The 15,045-nt window shown below is 43.2% G+C and overlaps 1 protein-coding gene across 1 annotated transcript in view; it reads right to left on the bottom strand.

The window, feature by feature from the left end:
• The window catches only part of Itgam (integrin subunit alpha M), a 54,492-nt gene that overhangs the window by 20,615 nt on the left and 18,832 nt on the right, over positions 1-15,045 (bottom strand). Inside the window, exons 7-12 of the mRNA XM_036194415.1 lie at positions 14,614-14,759; positions 12,766-12,919; positions 11,204-11,354; positions 10,480-10,553; positions 10,187-10,316; positions 9,771-9,913 (exon numbers count right to left, since the gene is read on the bottom strand). Coding sequence (XP_036050308.1) covers positions 9,771-9,913; positions 10,187-10,316; positions 10,480-10,553; positions 11,204-11,354; positions 12,766-12,919; positions 14,614-14,759 — 798 coding nt within the window. The remainder of the gene's footprint in view (positions 1-9,770; positions 9,914-10,186; positions 10,317-10,479; positions 10,554-11,203; positions 11,355-12,765; positions 12,920-14,613; positions 14,760-15,045) is intronic.

The raw sequence follows: 15,045 nt of genomic DNA, 5'->3' as shown, positions 1-15,045 counted from the left end.
AAGAGCCTGGGAGTCTCCTGTCTATGAAGAAGTCCATAGCCAGACATGGTGGCAGCACTCAAAAGGCAGAGGCAGGAAGATCAGGAGTTCAAGGCTGCATAGGGATAGATCGTAAAACTTGTCTTGAAAAGAAGAGGGAGAAGAACCAGATCATGACTACTGGGGAAAATCATGTGGAGAAGATACGGTTTTGTATATGACTTGTGGTGGTTGGAATAAGAATGGCCCCCACAGGCTCATATATTTGAATGCTTAGTCACCAGAGAATAGAACTCTGATAGTATTAGAAGGATTAGGAGGTGTGGCTTTGTTGAAAGAAGTGTGTCACTGGGGGTGGATTTTGAGGTTTTCTTCTTGGTTTGTTGTTGTTTCAAGACAGGGTTTCTCTGTGTCGCCCTGGCTGTCCTGAAATTTACTTTGTAGGCCAGGTTGGTCTTGAACACCCAGAGATCTGCCTGCAACACAGAGATCCCTCCTCCAACTCCACCCCGTGCACCACTATACATGGAGGGTTTTGAGGTTTCCTTTCTTTCTCTCTTCCTTCCTTTCTTTCTTTCCTTTTTTAAGATTTATTTATTATATGTACAGTGTTCTGACTGTACATCAGAAGAAGCTACCAGATCTCATTACAGATAGCTGTGAGCCACCATATGGTTTCTGGGAATTGAACTCAGGACCTCTGGAAGAGCAGCCAGTGCTCTTAACCTCTGAGCCATCTCTCCAGCCCTGAGGTTTTTAAATGCCCACACCTGGCCCGGTGTTTCTTTCTCTCTGTCTCAGCCAATAGATCAAGATGTTGCTGTCTCTTACTGCTCTAGAGACCTGAGTGCTGCCATGTTCCCCACCGTGATGACAATGGACTAAACCTCTAAAATTGTAAGCCAGCTCCCAGTTAAACGCTTTCTTTTATGAGATCATTGTGGTTGTAGTACCTCTTCATGGCAACAGAACAGTGACCAAGACATGATTCATGATACATTTGGAGAAAGAGAGAGAGAGAGAATGTCAAGGATGAAATCCAGGACTTCAGGCATGCTAGGCAACTGGTCAACCATTGAGCTACATTCCCAGCCCAATCAATTGAATATGCTGCTAGCTAGAGGAGTATATCATTAAGTCAGTGAGCAGTAAATTTGGATTTAATCCAAATGGTATTTCAGAGAAATTACTAAGGCAGCAAAGAAAATGATACATTGGAGAACACAAAATACAATATCTAGAAGAGTAGACATGGTACCCTTTTAGATTAGAATTTTTTGTAGGGAGAAAGGATAAAGTCTAGTTTAGCCATAATCTATACGATTGGATTAAAATCACAATTACAAGGGCTGGAGGTATAGCCCAGTGGTAAATTACTTGTCCTATATTCTTGAAGTGCTGAGTAGTTTAGTCCCTAGTACTGAAAAACTTGCTACCCAGAAAGTTTTGTGTTAACCTACCAGGAAAAAAAATGGCTTTTTAATATGCTCAATGTAAGCATGCAGCATATATCCATAGAACTCAGCTGTTTATCATCCACTTATTCATTCAACAAAGACTTGTTTGCTGAGCTCAAGACTGGGTAGCAGACTCAGTGCCTTCAAGGACTCTCAGCATAGCAATGTAGAGAGAAGAGCAAGGAACAGTTAGACAGGCATGTACTACAAGTTTCAAACCAGAAAAGGAAGGAAAAGCATGGAGGATTCAGGACACCAGTCTCTGCCCCACCCCCCCACGCCATTGCAGGAGACTCACTGACCACCCAGGGAAGGCACTGCAGCTTTGTTCTGAAGTCAATGGCGTTTTTTAGGTCAGGTTTATTGGGGGTAAATTTTGCATAAAATAAAATTCAACTGTTTTAGTATATAGTTTTAGAGTTTTGACAAACATCTAGTCATATAGTCCTGACCACCATCAGGATAAGGAACCCCTCATGGCGCCTCACAGTTGGCTTCTTACCCCTTGGGAGTCCCCAGAAAGCACAGATGTGTTTTCTGTTCCTGTCCAAGCTGTTCTTTTCTATGCTGTAAGAATGGCTTCCCTAGTATGAAGACTCTTTAGACTTTGCCTTTCACCTGGAATAATTCACCTGAAATCTATCCATATTGTTTGTATACATTAGTAACCCACCCCTATTGCTGGTGAGCACCCCACTACAGGGGCATGTCACAGTTTGCTATTCCATCCTCCAGCTCAGGGCATCCAGATTGTCTCCAGTTTGGCATGATTAGTAAGAGAGCAATGGCAAGCATTTGCACAAAGATTTCCATGTGAATATCTGTCTCCATCTCTCCTCAGTAATGCTTAGTTGCACTGCCAGTGTTGGATGTTAAATCTCATAAGAAATTGACTGTTCTTTGGATCCGTTTCATATGATGTGTGATGAAATGGTTTGCTTTGGATTGTCAGCTCCACTGTCATTCGCTGAAAAGTCTCTCCATTACATTTTTTGCACTTTTGTTGAATATTAGTTCATCAATTGTGACAATAACAACATAAAAAGTGGTGGAGGAAGCTGTTAATGAGTAGTTTATTTTAAGGTGCATGAAATTGTCATCCATTAAAAATAGACTGCTCTAACTATAAGATGTCTTATGTCAGCCTCATATACGCAGAGAAAAATCTGTGTCAGAAGCACAAAGAAGAAAGAAATCAAAATATATAACTATAAAAAATGATCAAAGGCAAACAAGACAATAAGAAACAGAATGGAGGGCAAGAACTACAGAACAGAAGACGGTAAACAACACAGGAGTGTTCACCAACACTGTGCCAAGTACAAGTCAACCACACTCTTTAACCAGAGCATGGAACACATGAGTGGGTTCGGAGTTTTTGTTTTGTTTTGCTTGTTAGATTATTTTATGTATGTAGGTGTTTTGTCTGTGTGTGTCTGTGTACTAGATGTGTGTCTGGTGCCTATGGAAGCCAGGACAGGACATTAGACACCCGCTGAACCAGAGTTACAGATTGTTGTGAGCCCCGTGTGGGTGATGGGAGTCAAACCGGTCCTCTGTGAGAGCAATGAATACTCTTAACTGATGAGCCAGTTCTCCAGGCCTGATTGGATGGTTTTTAAGTTCAGTACTGGCTACCTAAATTAGACCTTTAGGTGTAGATTTATGGGCGTAGCTTGAAAGTGAAGGAAGAAGAAAAAGGCTGCTCCATGAACAAAGACCGTGGAAGAGAAGGACGCCACAGACTCCTCTCAGGCAAAGCGGGCCTCATGTCAGTCCGCCTTCGAGACAGAATCATGACAACGGAGAAGACAGTTCATCAAGGGACTCCCATGCAGCAAAACCTGAACAGACCAATAATTTGGAATGAGAGTGAATCAGTAATTTAAAAAAAAAAAAAAAAAAAAGACTTCCCAAAGACAAAGAGAAACCCATGGTTCACTTCACTGCTCCATTCCATAAAGAGTTAAAGAGCATCAGTTATTGGAGTTGAGGGTGGTGGAGTCTCACGTAGCTCAGGTTGGCCTTGAACTCCTGAGCTTCCATCTGTAAAAGGACTATAGTTATCCCAAGCTCAAAAGAGAGGGAATAGTTCAAAAGTCATTTTATAAAGCCAGAATTACACTAATACTAAAGCCAGACAAGCACACAACAAAAAGAAAACACAGACTGCACCCCTCGTGAATATAGCTGCAAAAAAAATTCTAAATAAAGTGTTAATGGAGTCAACCTAACACCACATTTCCAAATGGTACTCTGGGTCCGGTGACATAGAAGAGAGGTGGTGGTGTATCTGCAGAGTGTTCATGAAGCTATACTGCAAAGGAGGGAAGAGATGAAGCATAAAAAAGAAAAGAGGAAAAGAGGAGAAGAGGAAGAAGGGTAGGAGGTGGAGGAAATTGTATTACCAATAAAGTGATGTATCACATCTCTAGACCAAACAGGAAAAGTTGTGTGATCATTTCAGGGCAGGCAAGAAAACCATCTTATAAGATTCAACATTTCTTCATGATAAAAATTCTAAATAAATTAGTTACAAAAATAATTTGGTGGGCAGTGGTGACACACACCTTTAATCTCAGCACTCGAGAGACAGAGGCAGGTGGATCTCTGAGTTCAAAGCCAGTCTGGTCTACAGAGTGAGTTCACACACACACACACACACACACACACACAATCTATGACAAACCAAAAGCAAACACCACCCTGAGTGGTAAGAAACTGAAACTGTTTTCTGTAAAATCTGAACAGCACTGTTGCTCAACACAGTATAAGAAGCCAGAAATTAAGGCATGGAAATTAAGCAGGAGACAGAAAGGAGTGCATCTAGACAAGACAGGAGGAAGCAAAACTTAGAGACATTGTCCTCGACTCTATCAGAAATACTGTTAGAACACATGATTTGGTAAAGTTAAAGCATACAGAATCAACATACAAAAGCAGCAGCATTCTAGGTACCAATAGTGAACCATCAGAAAACAATTTTGAAGAAACTAATACCATTTACAACAGCCATCCAAACAGTGATAGGCCTAGGGCTGGAGAGGTGGATCAGCAGTTAAAAGCACCTGCTGCTGTTCCACAGGAAACTGAGGTCCGTTCCCATCACCCTCACTGGACAGTTCACAACCACCTGTAACTCTAGTTCCAGAGCATCTCCTAGGATCCATGGTCTCCATGGGCATCTGAACACACTTACACAAACCACACATTTAATAATTTTTTTAAATTAACAAAAGGTCTGTAGATACAGCTCAGAAGATAAAGTGCTCACTGAGCATGGAGAAAACTCCAGCACCTTACCAGTGGAGTCTGGTGGTACATGTCCATAATCCTGGTGGTACACGCCTGTAATCCTGGTGGTATATGACCATAATCTAGGTGGTACGTGCCCATAATCCAGGTGGTACATGACCATAATCCTCGTGGTACACGCCTGTAATCCTAGTAGTACATGACCATAATCCTGGTGATACACGCCTATAATACCAGCACTTGGAAGAGGCAAGAGGATGAGAAGTTCAAGGTCACTGTCAGCTACAAAAAAAGTTCCAAGCCAACCTGGGGAACTTGACATTATCTCAAAAAAAAAAAAAAAAAAAGATTAAAAAAACTGGAAATGATTTGAATCACAGAATGGAGGCTCTTTAGAATGAAAAATATAAAATATTGAGAAGAGATAGAAAAGAACATAAAAAATAAAAAGACATCCCATGTTTATGAATTAGAAGAATTAGTCTACATTGAAATAAAATGGCAGTTTTAATAAATATATTCTTTTAAATTCTAAAATTCATAAGAAATTAAAAGAAGCCCCAAATATCAAAACAATCTTGAGGCCGAAGAAGAAAGATGAAGGTACTACAATCCTATAGGTCTGCCGTACTGGTATGGAGGCACATACCTATAATCACAGAGCTTGGGAGGCAGAGATAAGAGGATCATCATCACAGACAACCCAGGCTGAATAGGAAGATCCTGACTCAAAATGTGTGTGTGTGTATATATATATATGTGTGTGTGTGTGTGTGTGTGTGTGTGTGTGTGTGTATATATATATATGTGTGTGTGTGTGTGTGTGTGTGTGTGTATATATGTGTGTGTGTGTGTGTGTGTGTGTGTGTGTATATATATATGTGTGTGTGTGTGTGTGTGTGTGTGTGTATATATATATATATGTATATGTGTGTGTGTGTGTGTGTGTGTGTGTGTGTGCTATGATTGGTTTAATAAACAAGCTGACTGGCCAATAGCTGAACAGGATAAAGTTAGGCGAGAAAGCCGAACTGTAAATGATGGGACAAGGAAGGGCAGAGTCAGAGAGTTGCAAGCCAGATGGAGAACGAATTGGAACACAAAATGGGATAGAGGTAAAAAGCACAAGCCTTGGGGCAGCACATAGGTTAATAGAAATGGGTTAAGTTGTAAGTGCTAGCTAGTAACAAGCCTGAGCTATTGGCCAAGCACTTATAAGTAGTATTAAGTCTCAGTATGTTTATCTTGGGAGTTGATGGCAGGACAGAAACTTCCATCTACATCTATGAAAAAAAAAAAAGCTTCTGTAATCAAAACAGCATGAAATCAGAATATAAATAACAATAAGCCAGGGGGGATGGATGCAGAACCAACCCAGAAATCCACATTCTCACAGGTAACAGATTTTCAACAAAGACCCCAAGGAGACACATAAAGTGAACATTCATTTAATAAATGTTATCACTTGAGAAACTGTGTGCAAAAGAATGGAACTAGACTCCTACCCCAGTCAATTCTAAATGTACTCAGTGGGTTCTCAATTGTGAAAAAAATGTCAGAGTCAGCCAGGTTCTATTTCTGTATCTACTAAGGTGACTACACATCTCTTATACCCTGTTGTTATGACGAATTACATTGAGTTTTTTCAAAATGGTTTACATAACATAAATTCTCTGTTTTAAAGCACAAAATTTAATAATGTTTAGTGTATTTATGTTTTGTAACCATGAGCTCTAAAGCTGGAACACTGGCCCCAGAAAGAAAACTTACATTGGACAGTCATTCCCAGGGTCTCCCCCACTTCGTCCACTGGCAACAACTGACCTCCTCTTCGTCTCTGTCTACTTGTACACTGGAGGTGTGTGATTGGTTTTGCTGTTGTTTTATTGGGGTTTTGAGGCTGAGTCTCAAACAATAAAGGCAAAGTTAACCCAGAACTCACTATGTAGCCTAGTCTGACCTCAAACATACGGTCCTCCTGCCTCATCCTCTCAAATACTAAGATCTTCTGTGTGCACTACCATACCTGGTCTTGTAAATTTGGGATTGGGAAGTGGTCTCCTTCTTCAAGACTGTTTTGGTAATTCTGGGTCTCTCCCATTTCCCCACAGACTCTGACATCAGTTGGTCCATCTGAGCCACACAGCCAGTTATCAACAGATATGGAATTACTTCAGTATTTTAATGTATATGGGGGCACGTGTGTGTGTGTGTGTGTGTGTGTGTGTGTGTGTGTGTGTGTGCGCGCGTGTGTAAGCCAGAGGGCAACCTCAGGGGTCATTTGTTGAACAATATTGTTTTAACTAAGCAATGATATGTTACTGCTGCGGACCGCAAGGATGTATCATAAGAACTCAGCTGGTTATGGCAAAGTCACTACCTGGAGGGATCAAGGAATTCCTCCAGAGGAAGACAAATTCCAAGGAGTTTTTGTTGTTCCTTGGCTTGTTATACATATCATCTGTCTTCTGTTATGAAAATCATGTGTGCCTTCATGGTTTTCCCAATTGATTTTTCCCTAAGAAAGGCTAACAGTGTGGACTGATCACTCTCTGGACATACACATTCAAGGTATTTGGAGAACAGCCTCAGGAAAGGCTTCCTCTGGAATCAGATATCTCCCTTAGCCACTTTCAAGGACTAACAGTAATAGCAGTCTACATGCTAGTCTCCTGATTTAAGGTAAATTCCACAAGGAGACACCACCTAGGTTAGGTGGATGTTAAGTAATAGCTTTACACAATTTAGCTCGGACCCTCCTTTCTTACAGCCTTACTAACTTTGTAGACCCCTAACTTCTTACCTAACCACTTCTAGAAATATTCAGATAACCTTCTGCACTGACAGCTATGCTCAGCCAGTACTACAGTTCAAGACTCCCTGTAATTATCATCATTGGCAGCATCCGGCCAGGTCCATCCCCAGACGGAGGAAAGTACCTTATCAGAGATACCTCTGTACTCTCTAAGAACAGACTTAAGCATCTGGACTACCCATTTGAGATGGCCTGGTGGATGTGCCAATTAAGCTTAACTTCCTCCTTTCCCAAATCTTTCCTCTAGTTCCAGATCTCCCTTTAACTATCACCAGAGGCATCTAGCTGTACACAGGTTGCCTAGCAACCGAGCGCACTTTCCCCAACCCTGCAGAAAAACAGCAGATATCTTGGACAGATAGGAGCCACAGGAAAAATGAAGGCAGTTTTATTTTCTCCCATTGACCTAGCAACTTACAGATTCTTAATGTTTTCTATCAATCATGTTTAAGACTATAGTGGAGCACATAAGATCCCTCGCCTTAGATATTACCTGAATTTAGCCTTTAGTTAATTTATTTCCCCATTAGTCACTTCCCTTTTGGGTTGCAAATGATAATTAACCACTACTGCCCCTGTATGTGATTCTTATCAACCCTCCATTTGACCCTGGAAGCCTGGTGGTCACTGCCTGAGGAAAATTCTTACCTGCCTTTATGACCCTGTAGAATTCAAACCTGGTGGCCTTGCTCAACCAGGGGATTGCTATTGCCTGGGTTTATAACTGGACTCCTGGAGACTTGGGGAGAACTTAGAGACCGAGAACGGAGAGGGATAAGGAGGATTTTGACCAGAGAGAAAATGAGGACGAGATGGAAGGTGAGGAAAGAGTCAGATGGGGAAGTAGTAGCTGGGTAAGAACAAGATGAAAAGGACCTAGATGAGGCAGAATTAAGACGAGAGAATTAAGATAGAACTTAGAGGGAGCAATAGATATAGAGAGAAGTCAGGCAAGAAAGGAGCTAGGCACAAGAACGGAACTGAAACTGTGTATACAGGATGTTATGCCAGAGGAATTAAAGCAAGTGGACTATAGAGCTCAGTGTGCTGAGATTCTATTTCCCGAAAATAGTCCTCACCGTTTTTAGTTCTCTCTCCTGAGCCCGTGGGATGTAGAATATTAAGGCTGGTCCCTCAAATATTATACAAGATGTTACATTTGTTTATGCTGCAGAATATTACTTGAACTGTGTAAAGGTGTGTTGCATTTGTTTATGCTGCATTTGTTCAGCAATGTAAAGACGAGTTAAACTTGTTTGTGCTGCATTTGTTTAATTATGTAAAGACGTGCTGCATTTGTTTCACCTTGCCTGCCTAAGGCACCTGATTGGTCTAATAAAGTGCTCAATAGGGAGGCAGAGAAGGGATAGGCAGGGCTGGTGTAGAGAGACTAAAGAGGAGAAATCTAGGCTCCACAGGAAGACGAGAGAAGGAGGAGGAGGAGAGACCAAGGGAGACACCGGGGCCAGAAGCCAGGCAGCAGCAGCCAGCAGACAGGAGGAGTGAGATTAAGATACACAGAAGGGAGGAAGGAAAGAAAAGTAAAAGGCCCCGAGGCAAGAGGTGGATAAAGAGAAACAGGTCCACTTAAGTTAAAAGGGCTAGCCGGAAAAGAGCCTAAGCTAGGCCAAGCACTCATAACTCCCAAGAAGTCTCTGTGTCATGATTTGGGAGCTGGTTGGTGGCCCAAAAGAAAAAAACATTCTTCAGCAACTGTCTACCTTGTTTATTGAGACAGTCTCTCATTGGCCTGGAGCTCACCAAGTAGGGTATGCTGGCTGGCCAGGGAACCCCAGGAGATGCCCTTGTCTCCACCTCGCCAGCTCTAGGCTCATGAGCATGCCACCATGCCCAGTTTTTTATGTGGGTTCTGGGCATCAAATTCACGTCTCAGTTATCACCTTAGCCCATCAACAGACGTGGAATGATTTCAGTATTTTAATATCTAATGTCCCTGTATTGGTTATGTCCTGACTGAATGGCAGTTCAAAAAACAGGTCAAATATTACTAGTCATTTCTGGAAATGCTCAGGGTAGGACTGGGGATATAGCTCAGTAAAGCACTTGCCCGGCCCTGGGTTCAAACCCCAGTACCACAACACAAGAAAGAGAAGCCAAAGGCATGACATTCTCAGAGGCAAAGCTGACCTGGGACTCTCTAACATAAAGCATCCCAAAGACTGCCATACATGTCATTGATCTACCCTAGAATCTCAGTTCCTAGGCACTTCTGCATGTTTTTGCTTCACACACTCTATATTTACCTGACTGCCCTTGATATCAGCGTGGGGCTCCCAGGCATTGAAATTCTGTCTGAACATCACCACCAGGCCAGTATGCTGATATCGAGGTGCCCCTAAAACCAAGCTTTGGACCCGGCTCCTCGAGATGACCGCAGAAGCATAACCTAAAAAGAATGCTTTCAATAGGCAGAGTGTTTTCCATTGAAGATCTGGCCCTCCTTTCCACAATGCAGGCCCAGTGTTAAGTGGGGCAATAGAGCAGCCCTATGCCTGCCTGATGTGTTGCGCTATTATGAACATAACCAAACTTAATTTAGATTTTTTTTAATCCTTACAGCTGTCCCAAGGGCCAATAGAAAAGCCAATAGCATCCATGTCAGCTGAGTGACATCACATCTTGACCCCTTCCGAGAGCAGCTCCGGCCCTCCTCACTTACCCAAGTAAGCGTCATTCATATCTGAATCCACTCGGGTTGTGTTGATGAAGGTGGCTTTGTCCTTCGATGTGTACAGAAAGGCTCCACCTGCCCAGTCAAAGCTCCCCACAGTGCCCAGCAAGGGACCACTCTGGGGATAGAAGCATAACGGGACTGAGAGCGGGGAAAGAAAGGGCCAGTGATGCCTGTCAAATAGCCCCCCATGAGGACCTGCCACAGAGAAAAGCTCCCCAACCCTTGCGCCTCTTCTTCCTCTTTGTGCCCCATCTTCACCCCCAGTTTAAACCACTCACAGAGGTGATGGCAGCACTGAAGCCCTCTTGAGACATCTCATGCTCAAAAGAGCTGGAACTTCCTGTCTGAGTGCCTACAAGGAAGAAAATTTTCTGCATTAAAGCAAGCAAAAAAGCGTGGACCAAATACCCAAAACCTCAAATGCTATCATTGCCAGACAAAGGGAGGCTCCCATGTTGAACACATGCACCTTACGTGCATGGCAGGCCTTCGGCGACCTTCCTTTTCTCAAGAAAGAATAGCATTCTCCAGGTATCTAACCTCCCAACTTTTCCACAGAAGCCATCATCCAGATTATACATGAAATGCCCTAATGTGGTCAGATGTTGTAGCACAAAGAGGCTGAGGCAAGAGATTACCAAATTATCATAGGCTACAAGATGAGACTCTACCTCAAAAACAAAGTCTCTAATTTGTAAATGTACTTGATAGATATTTATTAGACACTTTCTATGTACCACACACTATTCGAGGCAGAGGAGCCATGCCAGGAAATCAGGGCTCACAGCACACACACATTTTTGGAAAATTATTGTGTAGGATTTGAATCCACCATGCTTCAGTTTAATCTTCCTATAGCCTAGATTTGATAATTAGAGACAAAAATCTAGCTTTGCTTCTCTCAAAGGAAGGGAGCAAGTCAGACCCAAGTGTCAGGGGAAGAGCTGAAGCTGGGGTGAGGATGCTAAGTAGGAACTGCTGGTCTGCACTGGGCTGGCTCACCTTCAATGGCAAAGATCTTTTCCTGAAGCTGGTTCTGAATGGTCTTCAGAGCTTCAAAGTTGTCCACTTGGAACACGTGATCACTAGCTGGTTTAGATGCGATGGTATCAAGCTCTAGGCGGGATTTCCAATTATTGAAGGCATTCCCCACCTGTTTCCAAAGAGCAAAAGCTAGACTATATATTCTCTGATGGTAGCAGCAGCATCTAGCAAAGAAAATTCTGAACAAAGGAATCTGAAACTTCTGTCAAATAAAACGTTCACCAGAGGGCACTTAGAACAGGGCTGCTGAGGACAGTTAGTCAGGTTTGCGCACCACAGGGGACAATTTGGTGTCCAGATTGTCACCCATCTGTTATGCCATTTTTCTGGTAGGAGACTGACATCCTCAGCAAAAGAGAATCCTTTTAAAAATTATTTTGCTTTTAATTCTCCCCTTCCCCCACCGTGTGTGTGTGTGTGTGTGTGTGTGTGTGTGTGTGTGTGTGTGTCCATGTACATGTGGGCTGGAGGCCAGAGGTGTCAGATCCCTTGGAGCTGGAGTTGCAAGCTGTCATGAGTCACCTGACCCAAGTGCTGGCCCTCTAGAAAAACAGTAAGTGCTCTTACTGAGCCATCTTTCCAGCCCCAAAAGAATCCCTTTGATAGGTGGAGGTCCTTCTTACATTCAGTTCAAGTTAATCAACTGTCTCACTTATCCAGAGGGCCTGATCCAGTTGGGGGCTCCTCAGCTATTGGTTCACAGTCTATGTGTGGAAGAAGCAAAGTGCTAGAAAGGTCCCAGAAATCCACAAAGATACCTCCACATGTAAGAACTCTTACATGAATGTATACCTTTTTCAATGTCACACAAGGTGGCTCACAAGTGCGGTGGCACTGGGACCCTCACACTTTCCCTCTTTCTGTATCCAAGCCCCTTCCCCAAATTCTGCCACACCCACCCACTCCTGGGCAATCCTGCCCAGCTCACTGTCTCTGCATCAGCCCATGACTGGTACCAAATGTGATGCTGACAGAAACCAGTCAAAAGCACCTGCAACATCTGCTTCCTTTCTCTTCTGCCTTTCTCATAAGAGCATCCCTGGAGGGGGCCACCAGAGAATGAGAACCAGTGAGTAGTAGAGCCAAATGACCAACTTGTCCCCAGCAAGTGCATCTGCCCAGCAGACAAACATGACTGTCATCCAGAAATGAATCGAGCAAAGGCAAGGTCAGCAAATCTGCCCACCAGCCTGCAGCTAACGACAGATATGTGAGCCTTGCTGAGACCAGGAAAACAATCCGGCCAAATTACAAGCTGACTTATATTAAGCTGCTGAGGGCTGGAGAGATGGCCCAGCCATTAAAGGCTAGGCTCACAACCAAAAGTGTTGAGCCACTGAATTTGGGATCATTTGTTATATATACAGCATTATTGTGGTGTAGATATGTGCTAGCAGTGTGCATGGCCCAGCAAAGGCCTTTGCCTCCTTTTAATTTTATCAATATTTGCAAACTGAAGACAGGACACATCAGTAGACAATCTCCAGAGAAGTACCAGGCCCAATATCTACATTTCCTACCCCAATGACATAGCGAATGATCCCTGCTCTGTCTGCCTCAGGGATGACATCCTCATAATTCAAGGAATCTCCGAATTTTTCTCCATCTGTGATGACAACTAGGATCTTCACAGCATTCTCCCGGGCCCCACTAGTTTTCTGAAACAGTTCTCTTCTGTACAGAGAAGAGAATGGTAGAAACACAAAGAGACAGAGATGTTGTTATCATCCAGCATGAAATAGCAGTGAAGTCCCAGTCACAGATACAGCTGAGCTCTGTCTGTCTAGGTGGAGCTGTCTCCTGAGTTTGACTGGTTTTGTTTTTATGTTTTGAACACAGAGTTTGGCTGGGTCTCAAATTGGTGATCCCCCTGACTCTATTCCCTGAATAACAGTTATGCACCACCACATGCAAGCTCCTCATTACTGATAAATATAGGAAAAAAATGTAAAGAAATAAAATCTCCTTGATCCATCATTAAATCTTACCCAGAATACTGTCCAAGCTTTCTAGTTCACTTTCCTGCACATGTGTTGTGGGGAGAACGTGAGATGGGGGCAAAATATCATACCTCAGCAACTGTCTCTTGTGGAATACTAATTCAAGATGTGTTACATTTGTTTATGCTGTGGAATATTTGTTTAATAATGCAAAGATGTATTGCATTCTTTTATGTTGCATTTGTTTAACTCTGTGAAACTATGTTACTGTGCCTGTCTAAAACACCTGATTGATCTAATAAAGAGCTGAATGGCCAATAGATGGGCAGGAGAAAGGATAAGTGGGGCTGCCAGGCAGAGAGAATAAGTAGAAGAAAAAGAGCAAAGAGAAAAAAAGGATGAGAAAAGAAGGAGGAGGACATCAGGGGCCAGCCACCCAGCTACACAGCAAGCCACAGAGTAAGAAGGAAAGAAAAGATATACAGAAACAGGGAAAGGTAAAAGCCCAGAGGCAAAAGGTAAATGGGATGATTTAAGTTAAAAAAAAAAAAAAGCTGGCTAGAAATAAGCCAAGCTAAGGCCAGGCATTTATAAGTAGGAATAAGACTCTGTGTGTGATTCTTTGGGGAGCTAGGTAGAAGACTCCCCCACCACCAAAAAGTAGAGAGCAGTAAAACAAACAACAACAGCTGTCCACCTTGTTTTGAGGCAGGGTCTCTCACTGTCCTGGCACTTCGAGTTCCAGGGATCCTCCTTTCTGTGCCTCCCTCCCTGGCACTAGGATTCCAAGTGAATTGCCACTGAGTCTGGCTTTTCTAAATGGGTTCTGGGGATGGAACTCGGGTCTAAGGTTTACATTGCAAGCCCTTTATTAACTGACCTATGTCCCCTGCACCTCATCTTCTTACTCTCTGTCCAACCCCACACTCCCCTCTGTACACAAACCAGCAGCAGAGCCATCTTAAAAACAAAAAATACATAATACCTCCCTCCTGCTTAAAACCTGCCATGGAGCCACATTGACTAGAAAGTTGCATTTGGTGAATACATGGATTTAACGTATTTTTATTTTGTCTTTTTGTTTTTTGGTGTGGTTTTGGTTTTTGTTTTGTTTTGGTTTTGGTTTTGGTTTTTTCTTACGGTGTTAGGAGTCCATCCCAGGGTCTTCCATTAGATTAGGCAAGCACTCTGCCCGAGGCCACATACCCAGAATAGATTCAACCCATCTTTCCTGCCATGTTTATGCTGCCTCTTTAAAATGTTAGTTTTAACTGCAGCCTGTGTTTCCATGAACATTCTTCAAATAGTTTTGCCCTCTGGAAAACGCTTCACCCGTCCCCCGTCTGAGCAGCTTCTGAGCAGCTTCTGACCCCGTCTGCCTGACTGTACCGTTGACTCCATCTCCCAGAAGCAAAGATGGCGACTCACACGACTCTGCGGATGCCTGTAGCAGTTTTTGTCCTTCCGGTCAGCTGTTGTATGCCGCTCACATGTGACCTTGGGTTAGGTTTTTTCTTGAAATCGTTGAAGTTGAAGTGAGTCTGGAAGCTATCAGAGTACTGCATCAAGGAGAACTAGGAACAGAGCGCCTGGCGTTACTCCGGAGACAGTGCCCATCCTCCCACCCACCCACCCACACACACACAAGGAATGTACACATCGTTTTGACAGTACTAGAGCTCAGCAAGACTGACACGTGGGTTTCATCCCCTATCGATTAATGAGGGCCACCTTCTCGAAAGGAGCCAAAGAACGCTAAGATGACAGCCAGTACAGGAGAGAAGAGCGTGATGAGGTAACGCTACCGTCCAACCCCACGTTTGTGTCCATCCAACAGACTGGTTGTCATGAATTTGTCAG

This window comes from Onychomys torridus, chromosome 1 (genome assembly GCF_903995425.1).
Source record: "Onychomys torridus chromosome 1, mOncTor1.1, whole genome shotgun sequence".
NCBI lineage: Eukaryota > Metazoa > Chordata > Mammalia > Rodentia > Cricetidae > Onychomys > Onychomys torridus.
This window is presented reverse-complemented; position numbering and strand designations above follow the sequence as displayed.